The following is a 25,065-nucleotide window of genomic DNA, read 5'->3' on the forward strand; positions in this document are numbered from 1 at the left end:
GTCCAGGTGAATCAAAAATATCTGCAAAAAGAAATCATGACTCAAAGAGAATGAAATACACCCACACTGTCTGACTGAAATGCATTAATACGTGCTCTCTTTCATGCACTAACACACACACACAGGCTTCAGAAAACACAGAAATAAACATGCTGCAGAGTCTCCATTCACAAGCCACTTCCATTCTCCAGATACATGCATATGAAAAATGCAATTTTGAGACACACGCACACATATTTGCACACTCAAAGACGCACGCACACACAAAATACATAGCTTGTTGGTCTGTCTTTGAAAAGGCACGGCCTCTCAATAGCATCATCTACCTCTCCCCTCTCTCCATTGTCCTCTCCTCACATCCATAGCCAGCCAATGAATGAGGAAACAGCCGCTACCTGTAAATGAACCACACGCTCCTGTTTCTGGGGCCCAGTGATGGCCACGAAGAAGAGAGGGAGAGAGAGAAATCTCTCTCTCCGCATCCCCCCATTGCCATGTCCCCCCCTCCTCTCTCTCGCGCGCTCTCCACCACCTCCTCCTCCTCCTCCCTCCCTCCCTCCTCGTCCTCCCGATCTTCCAGCGAGAGCTCAGACGAAGAGAGCGCGCGAGAGAGTGTGACGGTCTGCACCCCGCGCAGTTCAGACAAGAGAAAGACAATGTGCAAGAGGGAGAGGACACCAGCGATTATCACTACGGGGAGAGAACGTGTGGAGTGTGTGTGCGTGTGCGTGTGCGTGTGCTGGTGGATTACAGGAAGAGGGTTTGATAGCAAAATTGGGTTATACGGAGGGTTGAATTTGAGGGGTGGGAATGCGGGGGATGGGTATTAACGTAAGGCAACAGAGAGAGAGACGAGCGCTTGTATTTGCTCATCAACAGACTGGTATGCCACAGATAAACTCACAGCTGATTCCCACCCTGAAATCACTCACACACAACATTTGCCAACTTTGCTCTCGCTCCCTCCTCTCCTCTCACACAGAGCTGTCATCACCACACAGTCTAACAAACACTCTTCCTCTCTGTATTTCTCTAAAATGGTAATTGACATTCTCCAAAATGCCAAGCTGCAGTGACAGAACATGCTTCGGATCACCCTGCTCTTAATTGAGCACCTCTTTAGCTGCAATTATGCTCAACCAATTTAGCACAGGTAATATAAGCCCAGTGGCTGCTACACAAGCACAGCTGCATGGAAGCCTGTGAATGACAGCGGAAGCTGCTCAGCACAAGGGCAATGTCAGCTCTAATGTGTAAGTGCAGTAAAACCAAGGGACATCAACTCGTAAGTCCTTCTAACTAGCGCTTCAGCCTCCTCATGACTCATCAGGAGGATGATGTATGTACACACAATAACGCAGGCATTTTCACATTTGCATGCACACTAACTCATAACGAGCATACATAGCGTTACAAAACAGTCACAGCTGCCCAGGGCTGGTTTGCAGCTTCCGACACCATATGAAAACAGAAGAAACTCAGCTCATTTTAGCATTATTGTGTTCAGTGCACATCAGTAGCAAGAGAGGAAAACAGCATGTACATGAAAGTATCAAAGGCTCTCCCTTTTGACTCCACCAGAGAGCTGAAATTGACATGGCTGCTCATTATTCTTTTAGGTACGGACGTTTCCACACAGCACAACAATAGAAAACAAAAGCTGCTCGGGATCAGCAGAAAACACTCAGATATAACATGCAGGAAGACATGAAGCCACAATAGGTAAAATAAGTGAAAAGGTAAACACACTAGAACCTCCCGCTACTCACAAAACAACGCCACTAATTATTTCAACCACCTGTACTGATTTCACATTCTTTCCTTTCAGTTGTACAGTGAGAGCAAAAATGAACAGTTTGTGCTGCCCACGCTGATGTGGCAACCAAGTCCCTCTACTCCTCAAACCCAGCATGCACTCAATCAGAAGTTGGGGATAACTGGACACACCACATGTCAACCAACACTATAAAATTGACTATCAGGCTTTTTTGTGTAAATTTAACAACTTTTTGTAAAAAAAACAAACAAACAAAAAACAAAACAAAAAAACTTCCCTACATAAAATTTTTGATTTTGGTCTTTTTTCAGGTGGAAGATGAACTTATGTAAAGGAGAAATCCCAAATATCAGACCCACGGGGTATTTATTTATTGACTTACAGCTACTTTGACAGACGGTGGGTCAGATTTACAACTTTCAAATAAATTGAGCAAGATTTATGGGGAAAAGGATGTTATTTAGAGATAAATAGCTATAAATAGCTATAACTAATGGAGAAAAGTAGAGATATTTTGTTACTAGTGTATCTATCATTTTACAGATGTACTTGGCTGACAAAGCTATTTCTCTGTTCAGACTTGTGGAAGGGGAATTATTTTTAAGAAATTGATTGAACTTATACAGACTAGCACAATTCACATTTCAACAGCATTTTGATTATATTAATCACCAGACCGAAGAGGACAGACTATTATTTCTGCCCAAACATAATCACTGACTGCCATTCTTTCGTACCAACTTTAACAGTGTAACTCAATCACACCAGCTTTTCTTACCTGGGCCCATCAGTGCCATCATAAGCTCCAACTGTGACGTTACGGAAAAGCTTCCTCTTAGCTTTCTCACTCCGCGTCTCTGTAAGGAACACGGAGGCCAGAAATATGTTCATTTAAACTTTCAGCTTCCGTCATGACACCCAGTCTTTTTGCAGAATGTGTAGCGATGTGTCTTCGGCACAACCGACTACCAACAAAATTACATTTACACCCTATTTTTGTGTCCTCAGCATGGCATGCATATGCATATGCTTACTGTTTGAACAGTGCGGCAGTGAAAATAGGGGAAAAGTGTTTGACTGTGTTGGAAATGTGCCACTGCCTGATGCAAAAGGCCTTTCTGGTTGATTTGTGAGTGCAAACATGATAAATGTTGCAATGATTTAAAGGATAATTTTGGCATCTATTCCCCCATTTAAACTTTATGAGATGTCCAAACATCTTTCAACGTAGCTTAAGGTTCAAACATTACTGTTACATTTGTTGATCTGTTGGGAGAAACGCAACATTATATTCATGCCGATATCTTCAAAAGTATGGAATTGTGTAAAAATAAAAACTTTTTTGTCTGCCCAGAGGCACAAATCATACACTGCAGATCTTTTGTGTTTCCTGGGTGTGGGTTGGTTGCAATTTTCAGTTTAAGCCACCAGATGTCACTGCATCGTACACAACGTACCCTTTAACTGCCGGTCAGTTATAATTTCAGTTACTAGATTACCATGAAGACTCAAAGGGGCCCTAAACATGAAACAGAGTAATACTTTAAAGTACAACAGTGGGGTGAATTTCACACACGCTTCATATTACCTTTTTCCTTACTTGGAGCTGCCACCTCTTGGACACAGTCTGAAGGAAACCAGCCGGTGCGTCCTCTCACTGTTCCCTCCCAGTATCCCCCTTCTCCTACACTTAACACTGAGAAAGAAAAATACTTCTAGACATATGTAAATGGACATATAAATAGATTTATTAAAACACAATTTGTTTTTGGAATGCAAATCGACGGTATTTTCCACTAGCTAAGTTTTTCATCATTACGGTCTCTAATGGCCGGGAACATTAGCATTAAACTTCATTGCAGCAGCATTTGAAATATCTCAACACCAAATTATCTGTGGTGGATCTTGAGCTAATTATAAGATTGCATATTGCACACGAATCATCTGGTTTTTTTTCCCTTATATGTCATCATGGCTGAATTTGGACTTTTCTCACCTTTAACTTTGTCCCCTTTATTTATTGAGAGCTCTCTGTCTCCACTGGCAGAGTGGGCCCGAGTGGCCACATACACCCGCCCTGGCACTGCACTGTACATACGCTTCATCTGACCTCCACCAGTGGCTGCTGAGGTTGCACTGCAGCGTGAAAGGGAGAGACAGTCTTTTACAGAAGTGTGACATAAGTAGCACACTTTGAAAAACAAGAGAGATTACGCACAGCTTGCCAGGCTACACCCCTGACATTCAGTAGCTTAGTCATACTTATCAGTCATACCAACAGTAAGATTGCAAGCTGCAGTTTTGTATTCAAAAGCCCTGGTAAAGCATTCAGCGTCCCATTGCTGAGAAATTTTAACATGTTTAAAAACAGTTAAACCAGTCTGAGGTAGTATTTCAGTGTCTGAATCAATATAGACTTTTATGCTTGTCGTCAATATTCTGTGAAAGGAACGTTTCTCATCCATAACGTCTAGAACCGAAATAATGTTATGTCAAAAACTGCAAATTTGAACCTTTCTATTGTATATTGCCAATAAAAATTAAAAAAACAGCTGTTGTTGTGGAGAAGAAAGCTACAGAAGGCCATCAAACAGAAAGAGCTTCTCTTTTTCTTTATCACTGACAGCTCCTGTCAACCATGGGCTGCAAACTCTGTCAAACTCAATATTCTCTTGCTCTGACACAGTGTTACTTTGGCTTACCATAGGCACAGGGTTGCATCGTAAAAGCTTGTTTAAATGGCAAGCAGCTGACTTTGACTGGGCTGAATGAAAACCAACAATATCCACAACTTCATCTTGACTGGTCGTAATTCAAGTTCAAGATATCAAAAAACGTTAAAAGTTATTAAACATGTCTAAAACTGATGATCTAAACATTTTGAATTGAGGAGATTTTAAAAGATTAAGGAAGGAATTAAAAATGAACAGAATTCAATCAGATTTACGTAATCTGCAGTAGGAAAAATTATATGGAGGTGAATTGCAGATCCATGCAAAATGTACACAATTATATGTTTAAACAACTTAGCATAGTAAGTCAGCTAAAAAAGTATTGAAAGTAGCATAAATTCTAAGACGACCAGTGTGCCATCATACTATAATTTCATATCATCAAGTACACTATCATAGAAAGTAGTGTTAAGGGAATGAATGTAGAGCAGTTTTGAAAGCCAACTGGTATACAGTTCAATAAGTAGTATAATTAGATTACTAATGGAAAATACTGTGCAGTATGCAGAGGTGGATATTGTAGTTTATTTTTCACCACTGTTTTGTTCACGAGTGAAATTTTTCAAAAAAGTGTGGATGAAACAGGACAAAATTAGGTTCGACAATGATAGTAAGAATTGTTTCAATGCAAAGCTGTGCTACATTTTGCCCCCCCAGTTAGTTTCGTTTACATATTTGGTCATTTCATTGCATAATCTTTTTTCCATGAAGCATGTTTACAGTAGGTCACTGTGCATTACAAAGGTGTGGAGGTCAAAGAGAGACAGTGAGGCCGTTTATCACATTTAATTGGTGCATGAAAATGGAGAGATGCACCATAAAAATAGTGCTACAAATCAGTGTTTACATGCCATTATGAAGAGTGAATCTCCTTTGGAGGTTAATGGTGCGTCAGGTCAAAAGGCTGGTCTGGCGTAATGTAAATATACATATTTATTGTTTTTACACATCTTGTGTGTACTAATAAACAAAAACATCCAAATGAATTAGTTAAAAAATCTGCACAAACTAATCAAATTATGGTAGCAAACACTATTTGGTATGAATATAGTATAATTTTGTTTACTCTATGTAGTAAAATCTAGAAATAAATGTATTTGTGTCTACCTATGGCCACTCTGTAGGAATCGCTTAATGATTTTGGTGAATCATTTGAATTATGCTGCATTTTGTGTCAAATGTTACCAAAATAAGACAAGAAACTAAGATGGTGACTGATGGTGAATGGTACAGCAAAAACTGAGAAGCAAATATTGCCTTTGTCATATCATTTGAATCCTGACAGTGGCATTTTGCATGAAGCTCTGCTGTGTCTAAGTAGGGCTTGAATTATCGCCAAGTGTGACCACAGACTTTTGCCTTGTTAAAGTTATAGCCACTGAGCCAATTATACCATAGTCTGACATTCTACAAACCCTTATTCAGGTGGTGCGTATTGACTCAATTTCTTTTTGTTTTTTCCGAAAAATACAGTGACATTCTTGCATTTGCAAACAGTACACAACATACAGCTGAGAAACTGTAATTGTTTTGCTTACAGCTGATGGTGACTGAAGATGAAATTATGCTTGTAAATGCCCTTAAAGGTCGCGGTCAGCATAAGATCTACCCTTACCCCTGTCTGCCTCTTGGCTGCCGGTGCCTCTCCTCTGTGTCACTTTGGCCTCCTCTCCCTCTGGAGGGGGAACGTGTGCGAGTTCTGGGGCTGCTGGAGCTTCTCGCACCTATGGAGGCTCTGCGCTGGACCTGCAGAAACACGATTCGTCCCATATATTAAAGATTAAAAAAGTGATGCAGTAGGCTACTTAGAGAGATTATCTAATATTACAAAAAACTGCAGATGAGCATCCACCTAATAGTCTCCAGTACCTGTACTGGGTTAGGATTGGTTGCAGCCTTGTTGGGCAGAGTCAGAGGGTCAGACTGGGTCATGGTGTTATCGCTATTAGCACGCAGCAAGGGGTGGGAATGAAGCAAAGGAAGAGGCAGCGTGTGGGCGCTCTCTTTTCGCTTGGGGACAAGCTTTGGTGATTCCAAGAAGGGCACTGAAGATACGACATGTGATGGGGAGGTTTAAAGTGAAGGAACACAGTTCAGGTGTGACAATTAAGGGGAAAATGAGAGATTTCATGTGACAGGTCAATTGTTAGAGGGAGAGAAGGGAGATTGTTAGGTACGTACATGATACAATTTGGGAAAGTTCAAAGTAGGCAGGTGTTGTGAACCCTATTGTAACATTTGAAAGCCCCTTCAGAACAGAGAGTTTATCAGGGAAGCTTACCTACGTCAGAATCTTTGTGGTTTTTGATGATCTCCCCAAGTTCAAAGTGACCAGACATGACAGCAACCTGCAAACACAGGAAGAATATTGAGAAATCTAGCTCCTTCTTGTTGGTTGTTAGCTAATAAGAGTTTCCATATAAAGACAATTTGTTTCTCAGTTTACCTGAAAAGGGGGTTGACCATGTTTATTCTTTGCTTCCTTATTTGCTCCCCGGTACAGAAGAACACGGGCACAGCTTTCCTGAGCATTCAGAGAGGGAAAGTGATTAGTTCATTTGTAGAAAAAATAATATTGTAAAATGAAGCATCTTCTCTATACTTGCCTTATTGTACAGGGCTGAAATGTGAAGTGCAGTGTTCCCTGAGGCATTTTGAGAAGCGATGTCTGCCCCATAAAACAGCAGATGCTCCAAGTGTTGTGCAAAGCCATTCTGGCAAGCCTTTTAATGTCAGGAGTATAATAGAAATTATGGATGGAGAAAAGTTGAACAGTTTCATATAAGACAAGGATAGGACAGACAGATCCGATACAATAAAAACAAAAGGTAAATAATGTATCTTTCATCCATATTCATATAAAAACTATTCCTAGACCAAAACAGATGGTGGAAAAGAAAACAGAAACAAACAAACAAAAAAAGACTAAAAAAACAGAAATGAGCCCTCAGAAGCTCAAAGGTTTCCTCATATTTTTCTTCAGGCACTAAAATATCACAAGATACGTACAAAGTAAAGAAGGAAAGCACAGAGCACAGCAAAACCAAAATAAAATACCATGACAACTGGCTCGCTGCATAAACGCAAATTTAACAGAACGTCATAGGGACATAATGTGGGCAATGCACGTTTATCTTCAGTAAGAGAAAGAGATAATATCCAATACTCCTTCTGAACTGGACTCCTCTCGAGATGAGCCAGAATTGAGCATGTTTAAGGAAATAGAGTGGTCACCTCTTCCACTATCTATTTGCATAATCTTAATATCATGATTCTCATTGCCTTTGCCTCTAAAAGGCTAGCAGGGATGTTGAGAGGATGGGATGAAGGGTACCTTATGTATTTCTTCCATTCCAAACTCCTCTTCATCCCTGTTCTATGGAAAGAGAGAAAGAGGGGTAGAACAAGAGAGAATGAAGAGATGAGTGACGACGGCAGAGAGAGGTGTGAGAAAATGCTGAGACTCCGAAGGTGATGGTACATGACAACTAAGACAGAAAAAAGACAGGAAAATGACGGTGCATTGCTTAAGTTAACATGAAGAGACACAGACCAGAAATGTTTTACATAAAAATATCACAGGAAACCTTAAACACATGTGGGAATCCACACACTGATTGACTTGTGCAGCTGATTTGTTCATCACAAATACAGGATGAGACTACCTGATGAGACTCATCCCAACCATTCTCATCCCTTGTCCCCAGCTTTGCCCTGTAGTAGAGCAAGGTCTCGCAACAGGAGGTGTCGCCCCCTGCCAGCACAGTGTGGTACAGCGGGGTCAGGCCACAACGGTCTCTGTAGTCTGGAGATGCTCCAAGGGACAAGAGAGCCTGGTAGGAGGACAATTACAGAGCAAAGGAAAGCTATGAGTTTTCTGATGTGTGCATGCACATGTGTGTGTTCTGTAGTAATATGTCTGGCATGATGTGCTATTTATCATTACTGTTTACTAAAAATCAATACTAAAAAAGATGGCAGCTAGTTTACTTTAGTCTGTTAGTTTCTCTATCAACAATAACAATAGAAATATTTAATAGGTGTTATGTTTTGACTTATTTACACATTCTTTATTTCATCCAGAGTGTCACTGACAGGAACTGATTTCGGCAGTAAAAGTGTGTTGTCGGCACCTCTACAAGACAAATCTGCCAAAACATTTTTTACAGGGCAGAAACACAGAGTATCCCTATTTCCCAAGTAAGTACAAGTGTTGGTTGAATATACTTTTCTGTGCACTTATAAATACAAGCAAAGTGTAAGTAAGTTGATTTGACATCCAACTTCTATAACTATTTTATCCAATTCAAGGTCACGGGGAGCAAGAGCTAATCCAAGCTGCCATTGGATGAAAGGCAAGGTACACTTTGAACAGTTCGCAAGTGTTTTGTAGGGCCAACATAGAGAAAAACAAGACTAGGGGTCTGGTTGAACTGTCTAATTTACAAAGATAAACTGAATGAAATGACCCGGAAGTATCTGAGTAGAAGCCAAAGGAAGAGCTGTTCAAATTCTCCAAATGCTGAGGAAAGTAGCTCCAATGCCTCCTTTAAGATCTCCTTTAGCATAGGATACACTAGACCATCCTTTATGAAAAAAGGAGATCATTCCGTCCCGCAATACCTTGCAGTCGCAAATTTCCCACATCACAGCTTATAGTAAGTGTGGTTGAGATATTATTGTGGCATGGTTGTCTTTTCCTAAGTCCTCAACAGTTTTTTTCATATCATCCTTCCAGAACCCCATAACATTTTCTATCAAGGTATAGGAAAAGAGCTTAGGAAAAGACAATAGGAGATCTTATTTTTTTTAACTATTTGACTGGACCCAAACAAGCATGCACACTCACACTCGCTAATACAATCAATTAAGAATCATCCTCACATGCATATTTTTGGACTGTGGGAAGAAGTCAGAGTACTTGGAGGGAACCCACACAGACACGGGGAAGGGGACAACGTGAAAACTTGACATAAAAAGGCTGCAACTGGGATTTGAACCAGGAACCTTTTTGCTTTAAGGCAATGACAGTCACAAAGTTGAGTCAAATCTCCCAAACAGTTGTGTTTGGGATTTGCTACCACAGTTAACATTTAATCATAAAACTAAAAAATTGACAAATGCATTAAATGTTTATCCTAAGCACGATTTCAAATGAGCAAATGAATGTGAACGAGTGTTTATGTTTTGAAAAAAGACAAAATTGTGGGAGGCAAATGTGACAAATGAGGAGAGGACTAAAAAACCTGAGGAGAAAGAAGTGAAAGTGAACCAGTATAAAAAAAGACTGGACAAGGAGACAAAAGAGATGGAGAAGAATGAACTGCAGATGGAAAGATGAAAACTGGAGGAAAAGAGGGCAGAGCTACACCAGCTCTGTGAAAGAAAAAGAGACGCTCCTTCATTTTTAAGAAAAGTGTGGAAAGAGGCCAACCACCTTTGGGAAAAAAAAGAGTAAAAACGGAATGAAAAGAAAAAGAAAAAAGGAGGAGAAAAAACAGAAGAAAACAAGAAAGTGAAGAAGAAGAGGGGAGCTGGATGAGAGGGAAGTCTAAAAGTGACAGCAACAGAAAGGTGGAGAAGGCTGCTGGTTGTTCAACCAAGACTACATAACCTGCAGATTCTCTTCCTTTTTCCAATTTTCTTCAATTCCAATTCCCCTTTCTCCACTAATTCTCCATCTTCTTCATCTTTACACGTCTACCCTAAATTATTTCTCCTCTGCCTTTTCTCCACCTCCCTCACCTCTGTCCCCACCCCTCCTTACCTCTACTTAATTCATCCTCACCTCCAACCTCCTCTATTATTCCGCTTCTTTTCTTCTATCCACCCCTTGTATTACACCTTCTCCTTTGTTTTTCATGCTTCTCTTCACCCCTCGTTCTCTTTAGTCCCTTCTGCTACCTTTCTTCTCCCCTGCAACTTCTACCTCCTTCACCTATCTTCTTCTAACTTTACCAACAATCAATCAATCAATCAATCAATCAATCAATCAATCAATCAATCAATCAATCAATCAATCAATCAATCAATCAATCAATCAATCAATCAGTTATCAACTTATTATAACTAAATCATTATCAATCAATAACAATTCAAATGAACATAATCAATCAGATTCCTACACGAGTCTGAATCTCAGTATAGAATGAATTAAAAAAGCTACAACTGCAGCACGGTTCTGGTTGTTGGTTGTCATGGTTGCACAGGATGTGGCCATAATTCCAAAAGACCTGATATTTCAGATTAATACTGTGTCAGAAAAACTGCTGTCCTGGAAGTGTTTTCACAGTTTTATGAATGATTATTTTTACATTACAAACTGTTGAAACAGGGATTTCAATATATCTGGAGGTCGTATATCTGCTGCCGTTGGAATTGCTATATTTGTTTTTAGAAAAGCCTTCATATTGTATACTCAAACAGCTGACTTGACTTTGCAATTGTAAAAAATATTAAGAAAAAACAACAGGGCCCTTATTCATGCCAAAAGGTCTTCAGTCATTGTCTAATTTGGGTTTGGTGAACACTAAAAAGCACAGGTGATCTTTTTTATTCCACTCAACATACTAATTCATCAGAAATGTGTTCATCTCATCTCTTTTACATTTATTTAAAGATTCAAGCAGAGTCGTCATTTCTTTAATTTCGGTAACACCACCTGCCCCGTTTTAATGTGTTAATCTGCATGCATGTGCCTTTTTTGAAGTCCTTACCAGCAGTCCAGCATGATTGTGAGCTCGAACAGCTTTGTGCACAGCTGTCATGCCATCTCTACTTCTGAAGTCCAAGTGTGAGCCGCCCAGAACCAGCAACCTGAGGCCCTCCACTGACAGGCCGGACTGCATGGCCACAGAGAGCGGGGTTTCTGAGCCACAGAAAAGGGTTAGGTATAGGATGGGTGATAAGTTGACAGGTGAAGGTGGTAATCCACTCCTTGTTTTCCAAGTGCTGGTTGATGTAGTCAGTCAATATGCAAACGAAGAAATCAATGAAACTGTAAAGCCTCAGTGAGAGGCTGCACACACAGTCTAGTAGGAAACTCACCTCCGTTGTCAGGGTCATGAAAATTTGGATCGAGACCTTTATCGAGGACTTTTGCCATTTTCTCTATTGCTCCAGTCTGAACGTAATCCAGAAACTTCTTTTGACTGGCCTGGGTGTAAATAAAGGATGGATAATCGTGTCAGAGAATGGAACACAGCTGTACATCCATTAAGAGTAATGTTCAGCTGACAAGAAAAATATACCTTTGTGCTGAGTTTAGCAAGAGCCTTTTCATCCAGATTGGTCTGTTTATAAACTCTGGTTTTATACCTAAACTGAGGACCAAAAGAAAGAAAAAAGGAACTGTGAATCATAAGGCAGCGCAGCTCAGTTTATCAGAGACAGCCTACACAGAAAAATAACAAAAAGATGACTACTTGTGCTGTAAATGTTTGGATCAGAAACGGCATAATTATCCCTGTTAAAGACAGCTAGACGTTCATGTTTCCAGTAAGTCACGTTCCCACTCAAACCTTCAGGAACAACTTCAGGATACATTTCTTTAGAGCATTCACAGATTTGATTTAGCTTTTGGAGAAAAGTTTGGCCACAAAATATTGATTAAATCCTCTATCCCAAAATCTAAATTAATAGATTCAGTTCTCATATCCATAAATGAAAAAAATAGATATCACATTAACTAAGGTACAGAATAGTTCTCTGTTGCTAAATGTGGTTTCTCATGATTCATCAGGTTAAATTTAAGTGAACAGGTGAGGAGCTTGAAGGTGACCTAAGCCAGCTCTGCTTTTCCAGAGTCATAGTTTTTTAATTTGGTGGTCAGGATAAAAGAACAACCAGGCCTAATATACAATCAATTTACTCAAATGTGGCGGTAACATTAAGCGGTAGTACACAATGAATTCTAACAATGTGAGAATCGAGTGTCGATCAGTGAATATCATCCTAATTCATGGAACTTCAGAAGATAGTCAGGTGGTAGTACCTCTATCACTTATTTATGCAGTCATATAGGTGTTAGTAATGACATTGTGCAAATGTCATCACTAACACATTATGCATGCAAGGATAAAAAGAAAAAAGGTTATCCACAGTGCAGAATTTTCATGCCAGTAGGACAATGAACAAAAGGAATCCTTTGATATGTAGATAACACTATCAAGCTTGTTAGACAAGGGTGTAGATTATCTGTTTGATCCTTGAATGGTAAAGGAATTCTACTGCTTGGTACTAGGTGCACAGACAAAGTTGAAAATCCAGCGCCACCTCCATTGTTATCATTTATTTTTTATTTGTTCCGACTTTCACAGTCAAATTATTTCCACCTCATAGCAACCAAATTCTTGGCAGTGGCAAGGCTTGTCTTTCCTTGTGCTAAGGAGCTGGCAGTTAAGAAAGATTATTTTTAACCAAAGCTGTTGAAAATACAGACATTAACAAGGACACTACACCTGACAGCTGACTGAAGACCCTATTTCCAAATCTAACAAATGGTGGACATTGGCCAGAACACTTGGACAGATTTTACAGGAGCCCAGTGGAACACAGTTAATCAGGTAACAGCCAAAAGTCCCACTGTGTGCAGTCCTCTACAATAGGAAATTCTGAATGTTAATGAATACTAAGTTCTGTGATCAGGGTTGTGATAAGCCAGCAGGACATTAATCCAAACTAAGCCTCAATCAAAGTCAGGTCCCAATCCTATATTTCATAACTTAAAAAGTCTGAGACCTTCCCCCTTGACACCCAACGTATGACTACAGGAAGGTTCTTGCAAAATGATCCAAGTAAGTATAAAATGGGCAGACAGCGCCAGAACTCAGCTATCAGAGATGATTTATAACCGAGGTTTATCCAATGCTTATTTAAAGGCTGAATACATGGGATTTCACTGGCCTTCTGGGCCATCAAAAAATAAAAACAAAAGACAAAAATTGGGGGCTCCAAGTCCTGGAATGCACTGTCATCAGTGTCTTTGTAAAAAATCCCCCAAAGTGACAGCTTCACAATACTGTAAATTCTGCAGTGGAACAAAGTCTCACCACAAAACAGAAATGTCCTAAAATGTCAATTTAAACACCCAATCTGGTTCGAAGTCAGTCTCTTTCAGCCACAAAACGCTCAGCAGCAATAACAGCAGCTACACCACCAGAGGGCACTGTGACTTAATTGTATCACAGCATGAAAACCTGAGATGACGCTATCCCTCAACCCGTCCCAAAAAAAAGGGGGAATATAATGCAATTAGGATGTTACATAACGTTCAGAATGCAATAAAAGTAATCAAATTTTGTAAAAAGTTAATTTTCCCAGTTTATTACTGTGTTGAGCATGGGAATTCTGATAAAGAAAGCTAATCTCGCACATGTTTTTTGTTTTTGTTGCTCTTGAAGACTCTCTTATGTTGCTCATTTAATTATGAGGAATACAGTTTTTATGTTTAATATAATCTGGAGAGCTGCTAAGCTCCCCAAAACAAACAAGGCCCATCTGAAACAAAAGCACACAAGGGTTACACAATAATATTTGGATCTTCAGTGTGGAAGAAAAGAACATTTGTTGAAATTCAGATACTTTAAATGGTTGACATCCAACTATTCGTCTTTGTGTCCCACATATTAAAATCCACTCATTTAAATCCCCGCCGTCATACCTCCAAGTATGGCACCCCTTTCTCAAAGGTCCGAGCATAGTCCCGCAGGGGCCGCTCCTCTTCCAGAAACTTGGCGTCCCGTCCTTCACCAGCCGGCTGGAAAAGGCCATAGTTGTAGGCATCCCACAAGGACTCATTGAGAGAGCAGATGATCTGCTGCTTAGCACTCGACACCATGCAGTCCTGGTCAAACTGGAGACACCTCTGACATACAGACAGACAGGGTGGAGGGGAGATCAGAGGCCGAGAATACACATGTGTTCATGTGTCTCTAATCAACACTGGAACAGTCTATGCTTTGGTGTCAGAAATTATGGTTGATCATGGTTAAAAATATAACCTTTAATAAGTCACTCACACCTGTTGCCTGGGACATTTTTAAATTTTCAACATTTCTACAGTGCATTTAGCATACTAAACAAATTCTCATAAGTTTTTCTCATAAGAATTCAATAAACTAGCGTACTGCGGAGTTAATGGGTAAATTTATACTTTGTCGACTGACAGTAAATACCTTCAAAGTGGAATAAACCAGTTCAGATGAGTTGGAGCCCACCATAGGAGGCACTTTTAGTCCAAATATTTTCTTTTTTCACCCATGCTAACAGCAAAGAGGAGCAGTAGGTTTGCCATGTAGCTAGAGGCTAACTCACCATATCTCGTCAGCTATCTAATCAACTGGCTAAGTTTACCTACTGGGGGCTTCATCCATATTTCAAATATTAGTGCTGAACTTGAGCAAGATTTTAGTAGTTGACAACTTCAGGATTTCAATCATACTTTGGTCCTTTTCGGAGTTAGTATTGTAATACTTATTATTCCACTAACTAAATGGATTGGTTGGCCTTTCTTTCTTTTAGAATCATACATGCCCTATAAGTACAAAACACAATATTGTATTTCGTTCCATAGCACTGCTTAGAACATTAAGATATTATCATTCTAACATTAAACCAAACCCTGTATATTAGTTTGTAATGGTATTTTTATTTTAATTGGCTATGGCTCATGGTATTCCTATTCTTTAAATTTTGAGAGAGGATTTAATGAGTAAAACAGGGCCTAGTTTGATGTTTGTGTGTAAAAACATGCATAGAGTTAGTGTGTCTGGTTGAATATCTTGCCACTGCTTTTTATCATTATAGACTGATGATATGCCATGAATGTTTTAACATTACGGTGAATGATGCATGTTTGAGAATGTTATGCATGCAGAATATGAATGCATTATCTTTTTGAATAATAGATTAGCTGCCACATTGAAAGAAATAAGATTACTTGAGATCCTCTTTGTTTGCGCAATCAGGCTATTGGGCATATTTTTGTCAGTTTTCTCTCAATGAAGCAGAAAATTTTCAGTTGTGAGAGAAAAATTTGCTTTTTGCGGTTACATGAGGACTGTCAAATATGGCACAGGAAGACCTCTTTTTATGTCCTTCTCTTGGAACTCAAAAGATGGTCCGGTGCCAGAGAACAAAGTTGACAGGAAGCAGGGCTTAAACAGCAGGTCCGAGTGGTCTTAATGAGATGTATGCACACATACTGATGCTCCATGTCTGAGAACTGTAAGCAAAATTGCATTGCTCAGCACAGTCTCATGCCCCCATCCCCCTTTAAGCCCTGACTTGGTTGCGTTATTTGATAGTGTGGCCAACTGTATTGGCATGGCAACCAGTTCATTAGTGGAGGCAGGCACCCGTTGCCGTAGCAATGTCTTGGTGGTCCCTGGGAGGTAAACCACATGATGTGGATAAGCGTGTGTGTCTTTGTGTACCCGCATATAAGTGAGCTGGGAAGTACATTTGTGTGTTTGCACATCTTATGGGAGGATGAGTGCAGTGCATGTGCTTTTCCACTGTGTGTGTTTATGAAAGAGGGAGATCGAATGGCTAATCCCTGGGAGAAGGAACACTGATGTAATGTTTACTGTATATTGCAGTGACGCTGCTCTCCTCTCCTTGGAGGTCTTTCTGGCTGTACTTTTGCCTTCAGCGGGCAGCATTACGGTTTTTGAGAATGCACATTTAAGTTTTAGCTTGTTTAATCGCCACTTTCACTTCACCACATTTCCTGCCTAAGTCCATATAGCTTCTAATATTTACTTCCTCTCTTGATCTCTCTTTAGTTCAGTTTAATAGTATTTCAAGTGCAAGGTTTAGGGGTGCTGAGTGTTTGTCAGTAGTGCGCAGAGCTGCCTGGGATTCCTGCGGATGAACACTTAAGCCTTCCTTATATTTATTCCTATCCAGACCCACTCCTTTCCGCAGCTCTCCCCAAACTCATTAAAAACCTATTAGATAATTAGCAATTACAGTTATATTGAGGGCAGATTAGCTGACATGTAGAACAGTCGACAGGTTTAGGGAGTGGAAAATGGAGAGAGGGAGATGGGGGAGGGGTGCGGTGGGGCATTCTCACCTATAAAGTATACGTGGGGCTTGTCAATTCTCACCTGCTGCCACCAAAGAGTTTACAGCTGGTGTAAGTGTGAAGTGATGCTAACTTCAGTTTTGGGACCTAATTATGACAATGCCTGACACAAATTAGATGCATACATGGTGTTGTTGACTGAATAGGTCTGCCCTCGCAGGTTGCTCAGTACAAGTGAAGCTCTGTATTATTTCCTACATCCTTTGGGACTCATCTCCAGACTTGTAGGGTAACTGTAATGACAATACTGTCAAGTTGTTAACGTGTTTCTCCAATTGTACTTGCTATTTGTACAATACAAAACATTATTTGCATCGAGCACCATTACGTTCTTTTGGAAAACTAAGAAACAGAAGAAGAATTCATTGTATTTTAGAATCATAATCAAATCTAGAATTTGATGCCAGTTATGTTTACCGTTGTGTTATGTAACTCTTTCTTTTAATTGCATTTTCAATTGTTTGGGAACCAAGGACACTAATTGTTGTAGTTTTGCAAGAGGAATCCGTGTCCATTCTTGTTGAAAACAAGATTTCAGCTGCTCAACAGTCTGTGAGACGTCCTCCAGTCTCATACTATGAGACAGGTCTGGACTGCAGACAGGTCAGTCTAATACATGTACTCTCTGCCTGTGAAGCTATGCTGTGTAAGTCATGAAAGGATGAGATATGCCATTGTCCTGCTGAAGTGCTTGTGTTAAGTGCTTTTCATAGGAGTACCAGCTGGAACACACGTGCAGACACCTAGAGGGCATAAAGTGAACATGGCCATCCGTGCACACAAATCAAGTTATGTAAGCGTTGTGTCTGTAGTATCAAGTTTATGTATATTTATGAGCTTTCAATTCTGACACAATTATATGATGTACTATAGAACATCTAAGGATCACCCCTCAATGTCTTGAAATCCTCTAACGGGCCACTGGCTGATGACTTGAGCTGTATGTGGAGGGTTTCCCAAACCCCAACCAGCAAGTGGTTTAGCAAAAACTGGTTCACTGGAACCAGCACTCTTTAAACAGTGCTGACTGGAATATGCAATTGTATCCTGTTGTCTCCCACTTATTCCTTGATATTAATGAGATGCAAAATTTTGTTCATGCACGGAAAATATTTGTTGTCTACATGTTATATATATGACATAGGTTATAAATATAGCCAAAGTAACTGAGAAATATCTCCTTTACTGCATCAATATGCTAATTAGCCATGTGATAATTAACTTATGTCACAGCTGTTGTCCCAACACACACACACACACACACACACACCACCTGAAGGCAACATGAAGTCAGTATGACAACCAGTCTGCTTTCTACAAAACGGTACTGGTTCTTCCAGTGCAGGTATGAATTTCAGATGGATTATGCAAGGTGATTTTGTCACACTATGCCTATGCTCCTGATCCCATGTGGCTGTATTGATCCTGTTGCTCATGCAGTGCAGCCTGAGCACTCAAAGGTCACTTGCTTCCATGATGTTTCTGTCTTTTGTCATAACACACTGAAATTTCCCCAGATCTCCTGAATCTTTTAACAATAGTATGCACTTTAGATGCTAAAAGATCAAAGTTCTTTACAATTATGCACTGAGATTTTCTTTCCTTTTTTAATGATTGATGATGATGATTTATAAACTATTTGATGGAGTTGGACTTTGATGGAGAATTCCCTCACTATTAACCAATTAATTTGCTGATTGTAGAATCTTCCAGAAAAGTCCTATTTGTATATATTCTATAAAATTTTCTGTCTTCGTTTGACTCTCTATACAGCTTGTGTTGAGTGTGTTGCTGGTATAAAATTTTAGATTTGTCCACAGTTTCTGAAGAGAATGGTGCTGGTCATTAAAGACAAGAGAAATAAACAAGACAATTATTATTTCCTCTGTAATTGTGTATGTCAAATGGAGATTAAGAAGTCTTTCACTGTAGAAATATTTTCAACTTTTCTAGAAATAGGGTTTGTAGACACTTTTTTAAGTTGTTTTACTCTGAGCTTTATACTTTAGTCTTTTGAGCTTTATCTTTTGGATTAAAGCTAGTGTTAAATATGGGTCAAGAAGATCTTTAGATTGCTTTGTCGCTTTCCATTTTTCACCAATTTCACACGCTGTGTGGGTAAAGTTTGATGCACCTACTGTTTGTTTGATGTCAGGAATTCCAATGCGGAACACCATCATGGTCAGGAAGGTGTCCTCCAGCGGAGCCACTGTGGTCATACTGCGCTCCATTAGAGCTCGTCTCTTTGCTGCTATGAGTTGTTGCTGCTGCTGCTTGTTGGCAACTTGATGATGTAGTGGGGCCTGATTGGACATGTAAGGGATACCCCTGTTGCCCAGGTTACCTGGCCTCAGTGTCCGGTCTACTCTCTGTCTACCAACCACAATGGCTGCTGGTTTTACCACATCACCACCTTTCCCTTCCCAGGATTGTCGTCCTCCCGTCATTTCTTTATCGACCAGACCCTCTAATCCTCCATTCTCTGTGTCGCGTCCACCCTCCTTTTTTCTTTTTTCTCTTCTTTGCTCCTCTTCCTCCTCCTCATCCTCCCCATCTTTGTCATCCTGACCGGGATAAAAATGCTCATTATTTCCCAGCATCCTTTGCTGTGCAGGAGGTCACTGCAGAGAGGGCTGAGTGATATAGCTGTCATGGAGACAAAACATGGCTATCCCATGAGACTGGCTTCATCCTTAGAAACATGCTGTGGATAAAACAGGTAGAGAAGGGAGTAAACTTTCTTGATAGAGTGAACTTAATAGAACTACAATGTGTGCAGTTCAAACATGTAAAAGACACATGCAATAAAAGAAAAACTATAAATTGGCAATGTTAATAAGTCTGCATGTGTGAATTAGCACAGAGCTGGTCCACATTTCCCATTTAGCCACTGGGAATGCATCAGGGAATAGCAGGCTGATGGAAGACAGGCTAAATATAAACTCTGTGAATTTGCATCACAGGTTCTCTGCAGAAAAGAGTGAGGTGGATATACAGCGTAGCATCACATGAGGTCAAGATCATCTCTGCTTTGTGATAATGGAGTGGTCATCTTTTTGAGTTGCAGCCCAGGACAAATGGCCAAATGGGAACTATTTAAAAGAAAACTCCACGCCTCAATACTTGTACAAACTTTGTGTTATGTCGAATATACTTTGTGGGATATTTTTCTTGTCTTGTGATTGACTTTGTGGTGCTCTCAGTCCCTAAGCATGTCCTGGTTCTATTTTAATTGGCTTAGTAATGACATATTGTTCCTTCTGCCTCAACTTGATACAGAAAGTTTTGCGCATTTGTGACTTTGATGGTATACCTCCTTTCTGTGTTTTGACAACAAGGGAATGTGTTTTTCAGGAAATCAGTGCATGTGCATGCTTGTGTATATGTGTTTATGAATCTGCCTGTATACGTTCTTCTGGACATCAGAACAGATACAAATGTATTTCATATGTCTGTGTGTGTGTGTCTGTGAATGTGTATCGAACTTTATATCAAAACAGGCTTCACCATTTCATGTTTTTGGACATCCTAGCTTCACAAACTCCAGATTGACTGTTGCCAGTATGGTCTAAGATAAGCATCTTACCGACTAACATGGATATCCTCTTCCTTATTATTGGAAACAGCTCCCCTCCCCAGATAATGTCTGCTTTTAATCCAAAGTTCATTCAAGGGCAGCATGATTGTGTGTAGCTGTGTGTATATATGTATGCAAAAATTACCTTAAAGATGGAGATATATCACATCAGTAGTCTGGCTATAGACATTTTGCCACTATGCAGATCTCGATCATTGCCAACAAATGCCTTAATGGTGGTGAATGACGCAGGGAATCTCCCTGTATCTCATTGGCATTTTGATGCTCTGAATATCATGAGTTGGGAGTCTGAAATACATGACTCTTAGAATGCACAGATGGACAGATGGAACCCATAGAGACACGACTTGAATTAGGACACACAGATCTAAACTCTTTTAGTCACCGATTACCAACATGCAGATACTTCATTTGGTTATTCATAGAATATGTAGAAGGAATGGTGCTGATGAAAGTTAAAGGGGCATTTCAGTAAGTGATCTATGACTTTTGACTTATCAACCTCTATTGGCGACCAAGGACATCGACAGGTGTCTGGCACAGCTTACAGTGGCCTGCAGTTGACATGAATAATAATGTAAGATCAACAAACTAGCCAACAGCCATCCAGCATGAATACCTGAAAAATATAGCCACATTCCAAACTGTAACAAGACTCTGAATGGCTTTGAATGTTTAATTTCTATCTTTTTAACAGACATTTTTACCCAAAGCAACCTACTTTTTACCTGTTGGAGAACAGTAAAACTTCAGTACAGCAAGAAATTCCAGCATTTTCATTAAAGACTAAATCTATTTGGAGGAGAGGGTGCATCTGCAAGAGAACTGCAAAGTAAGAGCAAGTTAGGCATATTAGGAGAGGTGGTGTTCTCAGAAGAGCTGAGTCTTGGAACAATTATACACCAAACTGACGTGAAGAACTGGCAGCCATGAAGGACCCCAGTTGTGTGTCCTCACGTCACCAGTGTCTGAACAAACAAAATGGCATTTGAACACATTGTAAAGATGACCTCCAACTGCCAGCCAGGACGTACAGTCTACGCCTGCCAAGAAGACAGTGCTTGCCAGCGCGGAAAGGAATGGTTATAAGTATGTTGTGCAAACAAGAGAGCTGGAACATCTCACAAAAAAACTAAAGGAAAAAGAAAAAGAATCCTTTCATAACAGAGTGTGCATTATATTTTTCTTTTAGTTATGGAGTATGTCACAGAGTGTTGGTCTTCGTCACTCCACATCAGTATGTTGTTGTGAGAATCATTGCTTGTTCTGGAGGAATGAAGATGATAAAATGAGAATAGATTGTGGAAGGCCGGTTAAGCTAGCAGTAACTTTTCTCCCTTTTCGACTACCTTGAACAGCCTATCAGAGTGATCTTTGTCATGGCAGGTCGACAGAGTCTGACAATAACAAGAGTGTGTTCCAATCCAAAAATACAAGTGACAGACATTATCCGACACTCAAGACATGCTCGATGGCTGATTGTCGGCTTGCTGAATATATAGGCAGTTAAAGGGATTCTTGTAGATAGAGTTATGCTCCTGCTCTGATACTATTTGGTAGCTTGTTCTGCCATAGTGGAGCAACAAATGAGAACAGTCTGAACTTAAATTACCTTGAGTGGAGGAAAGGCAGTTCAAGACTCTGTTACTAAAAGAAACAGAGTTATCAAGAGGGAGCATAAGCCTGAATGAGCGGGGTCAGATAGCTCGGTGTAGACGCAGAAGTCACTCCGTAGGCAAACCACTAAATTTGATTCAGACAGTAATGGGTAGTCAGTGGAGTTCAGCAAGTAATGGAGTGAAATGTGCTCTGTTTGGTTGATTGAACATCAAATGTAACCACATTCTATCTAGACCAACAGCAGGGTTTTTAGTGTGCATGCCAAATACCCTCAGTAAGAAGACATGAAGAAAACTCCATGGTCAGATGACAGATGATCTGCTGAGATGAGACTCTCAGGTATGGTTAGAGATTAGGCTCTTGCTTACGAGTCAACCCCATAGACCATTCATAACATATGGAGGTAACAACCATGACTTCAACCATTGGTTTGTGGACTACTATTTTGATGTCTTGAGGGGAGTTATTTGGCTACGATCATTCTAGGTTTATGGAGGCTGACGTGATGTGCAATAGATGGATCTCACTGAGAACTTCAAGACAATACAGCAGCCACAATACTCAAGTGTCACACAAAGAGAACACACCTTTAATTAAATGAATAACTTTAAGGTAATGCACCGATTTAAGCGTGAATTCGAATGACCGAGTTAGAGCCTTTAATATTTCACCATCCTTAAAATAACTGTACACAGGACAATTGATGACTGAAATATTTCACATGGTTTTGTTTGATTATATTTTGTTTAATTTATCTATCTATTCATTCAATTATGTTTATTTATCTTTATACTGTCTATGGCTGTCTTCTTCATATGAGGAAATTGCATTTTTGGCAATTCTTTATTGGCTTATTGGCAATAACTTGCTCTTGACTGAAGTGTACCGGACATCTTTAGACAAGCAATGAAACGCTATGAAAGCTCTCAAGATCAGATATTTGATCCCAGTTTTTTTTTTTTTTTTTTTGAAAGTCCACAATAGTCAGAAGAATCATTCAGAAAAATAATAAAAAGATTAAAAAAATAAAAAGTATTTTACAGAAGAAAAAGTGAGATGGACTTCTATTACATCATATTTAGCTAAAAACGTTCCACTTTGTATTCATCTTGGAAATGAGAGAATTTGATGAATGGGATGCTTTTCTTATGAAACAGTTGGATGCAGTGCAGCAGGAAGTCATCATAGCAGACACTGGATGTCACAGCTAGTAAATGCACTGGCTGATACCCTTGATGTGTCCATCATAAGACATATTTCCAAGTGTTTTAGTGTTTCAGTTTAAATGTTGAAATGAATACATTGTTTTTGTATTAACTTAAAGCATCTCGTGAGAATTTTCCTCCACAGTCCAAATCTTTTGTTTCTGAAATCACACAGTTTCAAGATTTATTGTTGTAACTCTGACACAGTTTTGAACTTTACCAAGCAGCTGCGGGGTGAGCTCCCAGAAATACACTGTGTAAAACATGCACTGTCCTGCCTTTGGGAATAATTTCAATAGACCAAAACATGGCTCCTAGTAAAGAGATCTTCAACAAATTACTTGAAAAAAGCTAATTTTGCAGATACTATGAGAAATATTATCTTTTACTTTTGTCCTCTTTAGGTAATAATTAAACTGTATGTTGTTAAAACTATTCCCCAACACTCAAATTGGCAATTGTATTTGGCACATTAAATTTAAAACAAGAGTAATTTCTTACTTAGCATCTGCTTCTTACTGATCTAAATATATTAAATAGAATTTCATCTTTATTTGTGAAAATAGTTAAACTCTTAGTTAATTAATATCCTGAGACTTTAACATTTCTTTTTGTTTAACCCCTCACTATGTATAGGTTACTTTTCATGCTATAGAACAACATAAATGATTTTTACTGCATCATTCAGGACAGGCACATGTTAAAAGCCATAATCATAAGTAGGGGTGGGCGAAAAAAATCGATTCATGTACATATCGCGATTTTTTATGGGATGATTTTAAAAATCAATTTTTCTCCCCTGAATCGATTATATTACGTCATATTCATGTCCAGAAAAACTTCATCAATTCATTACATTAAGTTATGTTAAAACTAGCCCACAATTGTGCCGTGTGGACATTTAAATTAATTTTGTAACTGTAAACTTTAAAAAATGCTGCACATGTTAAGTACCTCTTTTTGTCTCAGTTGAAATAAATGTCAGCTGCTGGACTGACTGACACAGTGTGATGTGCATTGTTTATGGGAACGACATTCATTCTAGAAGTGTATGATTCAACTTGTTTGTTTTTTAAGAAGGAAAAGAAAATTGCAACTATTGATTATATCGAATCGCAATACTTGTAGAATCGCAATTATCAAGAATCGTGATACAAATCAAATCGGTACCTAAGAATCGTGATCCAATCGAATCGTGACCAAAGCATATCGTCCCACCCCTAATCATAAGGTCAGAAATGTTTGAATGATTGACTTGATTTATGATATATTATCCAAGCCTGCTCTGCTTTTCTCTCATTCGTCGAAAATCTGTCACTTGAGTATTTCTATCTGACAGGAAACCACAAAAAGGCGAAGAAGATGAAGAAGAAGAAGAAGAAGAAGAAGAACTGTGGTCAGTTTCCTCAGACTCTGCCAATGACGGGTTGGGCTACTACAATACCAACACAAAGTCTGTTAGGATAGATGTAAACTGGGGATCTTGGGAGGGATAGAACCGAAGAATAGAATAGAAAAGATTTTTACAGATGAATAAGCACTGAAAGCAATAACCAGAGAAAGTGCGCAGTTGTGTAACCTATATAAAAATTTTTTCATTAAAGTTTTCTACCACCAGCAATTAAGTCAAACTCTCGGTGCTTATCAGTATCCATGAGAGAGCTTGGCTGTTAATTCATCAGCAGCATGAAATCCATATTCAGCAAGACAGGATAGCACACAATGGAACTCACCTCTGGTCATTGCTGCAGGTATGAGTTCCACACTAAAATGTGATCGCATTTTCGGCCAAAAGCTTTTCTAATTAAAAGCTGACAAAGAATGGCCTTTTAACACTCACATGGTTTTAATGCTATCATTCAAGCACACCAGGAGGGAATAGAGCTGATTTATGAACAAAGACTCATTAAATATTGAACAACGTTGAGCCTCCACTCGGCAAGATAAGGAACAAGAGGGACAAACTGAGAGTAGACAGGAGCCAACTAATTGGGATGTAAAAGCAAAAGGCGAATACACAAGAGAGAAAGACAGAGAGTTGT

The 25,065-nt window shown here is 39.5% G+C and overlaps 1 protein-coding gene across 1 annotated transcript in view; it reads right to left on the bottom strand.

Moving 5' to 3' along the window:
• The window catches only part of LOC142373945 (SH3 and multiple ankyrin repeat domains protein 1-like), a 49,405-nt gene that overhangs the window by 14,582 nt on the left and 9,758 nt on the right, over nt 1-25,065 (bottom strand). Inside the window, exons 3-17 of the mRNA XM_075457422.1 lie at nt 18,739-19,304; nt 14,171-14,374; nt 11,760-11,831; nt 11,557-11,665; nt 11,226-11,377; nt 8,175-8,342; nt 7,844-7,885; nt 7,116-7,232; nt 6,956-7,033; nt 6,791-6,857; nt 6,379-6,554; nt 6,125-6,255; nt 3,774-3,913; nt 3,366-3,473; nt 2,556-2,634 (exon numbers count right to left, since the gene is read on the bottom strand). Of these exons, the coding sequence (XP_075313537.1) occupies nt 2,556-2,634; nt 3,366-3,473; nt 3,774-3,913; nt 6,125-6,255; nt 6,379-6,554; nt 6,791-6,857; nt 6,956-7,033; nt 7,116-7,232; nt 7,844-7,885; nt 8,175-8,342; nt 11,226-11,377; nt 11,557-11,665; nt 11,760-11,831; nt 14,171-14,374; nt 18,739-19,200 (2,105 nt within the window). The 5' untranslated portion in view covers nt 19,201-19,304. The remainder of the gene's footprint in view (nt 1-2,555; nt 2,635-3,365; nt 3,474-3,773; nt 3,914-6,124; nt 6,256-6,378; nt 6,555-6,790; nt 6,858-6,955; nt 7,034-7,115; nt 7,233-7,843; nt 7,886-8,174; nt 8,343-11,225; nt 11,378-11,556; nt 11,666-11,759; nt 11,832-14,170; nt 14,375-18,738; nt 19,305-25,065) is intronic.

The sequence above is a fragment of the Odontesthes bonariensis genome, chromosome 23 (genome assembly GCF_027942865.1).
Source record: "Odontesthes bonariensis isolate fOdoBon6 chromosome 23, fOdoBon6.hap1, whole genome shotgun sequence".
NCBI classification, from domain to species: domain Eukaryota; kingdom Metazoa; phylum Chordata; class Actinopteri; order Atheriniformes; family Atherinopsidae; genus Odontesthes; species Odontesthes bonariensis.